This window comes from Hydra vulgaris, chromosome 12, assembly GCF_038396675.1.
Source record: "Hydra vulgaris chromosome 12, alternate assembly HydraT2T_AEP".
Taxonomy (NCBI): domain Eukaryota; kingdom Metazoa; phylum Cnidaria; class Hydrozoa; order Anthoathecata; family Hydridae; genus Hydra; species Hydra vulgaris.
Window position 1 is genome coordinate 54,936,008 of NC_088931.1, and position 6,000 is coordinate 54,942,007.

Here is a 6,000-nt window from a genome sequence, read left to right on the forward strand (position 1 = left end):
CCTACTTAAAAAATATTTGTATATTTAACTTACATTTGGTAGCATATGGTGCATTCCATAGTTACTGATGTAACGTTTGCAAGTTTCGTACCTAATTTAAATACTTTCCATTTATATTAGATCCTCGTAATAAAAGTCAAAATGTATTTATATATATGGGTAATATTGGTATTTATATAAAATTTCCAGACTATTCGTATTTATCTTCAAGTAGAAAAATATATGTTCGTTACTGACGTAACGCTGCGATCTACTATTTTTCTAATATTAACATTTGACTTCAAGTTTCTCCGAAAGTTAAAAAAAAAACAACTGAAAAGTTACTTTGATTTAAAGACTCATTTATGTAGATGATTTGTTGTACATATAAGTTATATAGATGTATTAATTCCCTTTGCAGAAGATATTACTCTGAAGTTCATAAATTACTGACGTAACGTACTTACGTTACTGACGTAACGCTCTAACTCAGAGAATCATAGTTGTTTTTAAACAACTATGATTCTCTGAGTTAGAGCGTTGACTAAATTAGCATGTCTTTAAAAAGACATGCTAATTTAGTCAAGTTTTATTTTATTTTTTGATAACATTTTTTATTGATAAAAATGGTATATTAAAGATGTTGTATAATTCCATTAAACCTTGGGGCGTAGCTTGTGGGCACCAAAATGAAAAGGTGCTTAAACGTCAAAGATTTTTTTTTTTTTAATTTGAAATAAAAATTCTAATAACAAAAAATAACTATTCGGTTGCTTTAACTTTAATTTCAAAATTTGGTAAATATTTGTGTGACTTCTTTATAAATACTTCGAGAGTAAAGGCCGTAAAACGCTGTCACATTGACGAGAAATAATTACACCAAACAAACCAAAAATGAAAAATCCAATTTTGGTTTCTTATTCTCTTTCCACTCTAACCACAGTTTCATAATATAAACTTTAGTTAGTTAATAAGCAAATAAATATTTTAAATCAAACCAGGTGCAATTTTTTTACCAAGAAGTTTCTTAATAACTTTCTTTTTTTTGGCAACAGTGTGAACTTCGAAATAATGTTTTTTTTTTCCTGGTAACGATTTGATGAAGAAATTAATTTTGACAATCCAAACTCTTTTTTTAATTTCATCAACATCAACCAAAATAACCTTGACATCCATATTTTCCGCTGCCTTTGCAATTTGGGATGCTGTTGCGACTGCGATATTTTGAGCCAAAATTCTTGATTTTACAAACCTTTTAACAAATCCTCCAATTCCGTCAACAACGAATTTGCCGTGCATGGGTGCAAAAAAAAACCATTTAAATTTCGTCTTGTGTCTTTTTTTTAAAATTTTTTAAAGACTCTTACTTATTTCTGAACTTACTTTTGAATATTATACTTATTTTTCGACTGAGATGTTGCATTATCACTCCAAAATGTAACTTGTTGGACTGTTTCTGGCAGCTGCTCCATAATGACATCAATAAACGGAATCACGGTTTCTTTTGAATGGATTTGATGGTCCGATGCAATTGCAAGTGACTGCAAATGATACCAATGATATACAACTAAGGTGAAGATTGAAAATGGAGTCTGACAGTAATGAGCGCTTTGTTGTTCGTTTTGAGCGATGCATTAAAAGTTTTCTGCAAAATCAACTCCTACGACAGCTTGGTTAGAACTTTGTTGCACACATATATCAATCATTTAACGATATAGTTTAACTTGATTAACCCTTTAAGCGGCACCTTTTTTTTTTAGCCGTACATCCAAATGCGCGGGTTATTTTGAATAAAACTCAACTTTTTACTAATTCAAATTTAATATGAAAGTAATGTATAAAAATATCATTTAAAACACAGTATTAGTGAGAAAACATGTTATTAATACTAAAAAATATATATTTTAACACTAGTAGTATTTTTTTGAATGATAGAGTTGGAAACATGGTGCAGCACACAACCCTACATCACAAGGGGTGCACTCATAACGAGAATCTTTTTTTTTCCCCTTTTTTCTGCATACAACACACCTCCGTTGAGGTGCAGTTTTACATTCTGTTTCCGGAACATATGATGGAAAATGACGATGCACTAATCGCATTGGATTTCCATCAAGACTTAGTCTCCCACCCTGTCCGGATGTTACTATGTCATAACCATAAAAAGAAACTAAAGCACTAACAAGCTGCATTCTGAATTCTAAAGTCTTTAGTTTACCTCCTAACATTTTGTGAATGACTTGTGCATTAAATATGGAAAGATTAATCAGATGAAAATAAAACTTCTTATACCACTTTTTCACCATTTTTCGCTCACAAGCATAGGAGGTGTTCATTTGATCACTAAGATCAACACCACCCATGTTGCTGTTGTAAATGTGGATAACAGTTGGTACTTTTTTCCTTGCACCTTTACGTAAGACAATTTCTAAAGTATCAGGTATGCAGGTGGTTATCATGTAAACACCACGTTTATCCTTCCAATGCATTACCATGAATTGATATCCTTGCTCGTATGCAACACACCTTTCATTTGATTTCAATTTTGCATTAATAACATCTTTTGGTAGATACTTTCTGTAGCTTCGTAATGTTCCCACAACATCAGTCTTTCTTTGAACAAGAAAATCACAAATTTCCAATGAGGTATACCAATTGCCAAGGTATATACACCGTCCAACATCTAACAGTTCTTCAGATAATGACATTACTACATCGGTGGCCTGATATTTGTATTGTTGAGAAATTTCTGTGCCAGCACCAAGGTATATAATTTGATTCCAGACATATCCTGTTTTCCCACATGCCAATGCAAACGTCTTAATACCGAAGCGTGCACTTTTTGATCGTATCTATTGTTTAAACGACAGCCTTCCCTTCCACAAAAGTAATGATTCATCTATGGATATATCACGTCCTGGTTGTAACATAATTTTCCAGCGGTTAACATTGTACTCCTGAATGTATTTAATTTTTATATCCTTTGTATAACTTTTGTCCACAAAACTAGAAATATCTACAAAATGAAGAAATCTCTCTAGCAATAATAATTTGTTTTGCGATAGTATACTTTTAAAGCCTGGTGTTTCAAACAGTTTGCTTTTTGTATAGTACATTCGCAATTTGGGCATTCGAATAATACCACAGTAGATTATCACTGCAAAATGAAGGCGTATGTCACGAGATGTAAATATAGCTCCACTATTGATAAATTTAAATATACGAGAGCTTCTTTGAAATACTTTACCTCCTGTCATTTGGTTAAAGTATATGTTAGTTTGTTCAGCAATGTACTCACAAAGTTCGTTTGTAATAATATATTCAAATAATTCAAGAGGGTCAGAGTTTTTTATATCTCCATTGACTTTTTCTTCAGAAATAAAATTAAATTGTCTTATTCCTTCTTTAGGAGGTTTCTTTTGCCAATTTAAATTCTCATAGCAACTAACTTTCTTCTTCTTTAGAGCTGGAACTTTTATATTCTTGATATTTTGCTCAATTGATGGAATATTCTTAAAATTATCGTCACTGTAATCACTCAGATATAATTCTTCATCTGTTTCTGATTCGATTAAAAATTCTATTTCACTGTCAGATAAAGATTCTGTCAACGAAGAAAGATCTGAGTCTTCTTCCAAGACAAAATTTACAGCGTCTTGAACAGATATTGATCGTCGTTTATCTACCATATTTTTTTTTATTTCTAAACGAAATTTGTGTTTATTAGTTCCGTAGAACATTCGAGAATAGTAAAATCGTGGTTTGAAGGGTGTATGACTAATTTTAAGGTGTTACAAACTCTATAAGTAACACCTTATACCAGTGCGTATTATTACGGCGGTGCTCCTTAACTCCTAAAACGGTCCTCCGTATTATTACGGCGTTTTGTCTTAAAGGGTTAATTTTTACATATGCGTGATCCAAAAAATCAGGAGCTTGTTCCTATAACTCATATAATAATTGAGTTTTTATATATTTTTTCTTACAGACGTAACGCATATTTTTTCACTATTCTTGTCAAATATTTTTTATTAATTATTTACTTTTGGTTAAAAATGTTTTTTGCAATGAAATAGTGCATCTACCTTCTCCCTTTACGTATCAAAAAACTTTTGAAAATTTGCAATCATATTTACTTAAAGTATAACATTATTAAATGTACTTCATTGATTTTAGAAAATGAGAAAATTTCCGAGTTTTGGTAGAGTGAAGGTGTCTCATAGCTAAATTTTGAATTTATATTTATATCAATTTTAAAACATATAAAGTATATATTATAATTATCCATAGGCATAAACAGTCAAAGAAAGATTTTTTAAACCACGATTTTTTCAAAGTTTCTATGGAATGCACCATATTACTTTTATGTAATTTACTTTCATATGCAAGTTTTAATAATAATGTTATGTATTTACCAGTTAGTAAAATAATTTTACAATTGTAATTAATAAAAGAAAAAAATTTACATGACTGGAGCTAGAAGACAAAATTAGTCTTATCATTAAGCCCCGAAAAAGTTATTTTTTAATATAATTTTTTTTTAATTAGTTACTTTTATAGGTAAATGTAAATTACAGTTTGAGGAACTTTTATATCATGTAATGTAATTTTCATAAGTAATTAACTTTTAAATGTAAAAGTAAACAGATTTTTCATGTGACTTACTTTTACATGTAAAAGCAAATTACTTTTTGATGTAATCTTCTTTTACATAACTTACTTTTGAAAGTTACTTAAAAAAGAATTACCTTAAAAACTAAAAGTCGTTTCAAAAAAATTATTTATTTATACGGAAATGTAAAGTTATAAAACGTTTAAAATTACTTATTTGTAATTTACTTTGATTCCTGTAATTTACTTTGATTCCTGTAATTTACTTTGATAAAAATTAACTTATTCGTGTAAATAAAAAAAAAGTGAAAGAGCCATCACTCCAAACATTTATATGTTTATATTTAAGTAAATTTTTTTTTAATTTTCAATTTTAGGAGCCCCAAGAAGAGGTAACGGTCTTGCCATAGAGGACCGCGGAAGAGTATTTAACTCGGAAGTTAAAAGCGCGCAACTACCTAGCAAACATTATTTTAGTAGATTTGCAGCAGACCTATATAGGCATTTAGTGTTCATTGGAGTTTAAATATAAACATTGTGTGTATATATATTCTAGCCGAATATATTTAGATTTTACTTTTAGATTAGTTTAGCAATTTTAATATTTTAGCAAGTCTAATAAAATTTGAAAATTGTTATACTCATGCTAGTTAGCTTCATATTTTTGAAATAGAATGAAAGTTCTTAACTTAAAATGTTAAGAACATTTATTTCAAAAGGAATTCATTACAAAAGGAATTCATTACAAAGACATAAAGGTTAAATTTTTCTTACATTTGAATATAAAGCAAAAAACACTTATATCAACTCTATATAATATATTCGTCCATAAAGTGTGTACGCTTTTATTTTTTAAAAGGAATTTCTATTTAAGAATGTTAACTAGGTTTACCAGACGTCCTCTTTTTACGAAGGAGCGCGCGCTAAAATATGCTTTTGGTCTTAGTTGTCAATTACATTTAGTTCTTAATTTGTACGTTTGCCACTGTGAATAAATTCTATTATAATTGACTGTCATGTAGTTTAAGGAGGACGTATTTTAACAGCGAAAGCAACGATCAAATTAGAACTCTACACGTAAATATCAGTAGCATTAGTTGTAATTTTGAAAGTTCTAAAATTTACTTGAGGAAACCAAATACTTTTTTAATATTATTTGCTTTACTGAAACTTAGGCTACCTCAAACGACATAAATTAAAATTCTAATTTTTAACTTTCTCATTTTGAAATGATCTCTCTTGAAAGGCAAATAAATGAGCGCGGTAGTGGAGTTCTACTTTACGTTCATGAAAATATAATGCTTTGTTGTATAAATGATCTCTACGTTTCTGAAGGCAATAGAAACATATTAACAATTAAGATTATTAATGAACGAACAAAAAACTTTCTAATTAGCTGTTGGGGACAAC

The 6,000-nt window shown here is 29.4% G+C and overlaps 2 protein-coding genes across 2 annotated transcripts; both read right to left on the reverse strand.

Annotated features, from left to right (window-relative positions):
• Positions 1-1,889: 1,889 nt before the first annotated feature.
• Positions 1,890-2,687, reverse strand: LOC136088206 (piggyBac transposable element-derived protein 4-like). Its single transcript, XM_065811887.1, has one exon. It carries the CDS (start codon positions 2,685-2,687, stop codon positions 1,890-1,892), a length of 798 nt encoding a protein of 265 aa, XP_065667959.1.
• Positions 2,688-2,831: 144 nt separating this feature from the next.
• LOC136088207 (piggyBac transposable element-derived protein 4-like) lies at positions 2,832-3,668 on the reverse strand. The gene has a single exon (XM_065811888.1). The coding sequence runs from the start codon at positions 3,666-3,668 to the stop codon at positions 2,832-2,834; it is 837 nt and encodes a 278-aa protein (XP_065667960.1).
• Positions 3,669-6,000: the final 2,332 nt, after the last annotated feature.

What these genes read in the sequence shown, in the direction of transcription:
- LOC136088206 (XM_065811887.1), bottom strand. Translation starts at nt 2,687, where the DNA reads ATGTCATTATCTGAAGAACTGTTAGATGTTGGACGGTGTATATACCTT.
- LOC136088207 (XM_065811888.1), bottom strand. Translation starts at nt 3,668, where the DNA reads ATGGTAGATAAACGACGATCAATATCTGTTCAAGACGCTGTAAATTTT.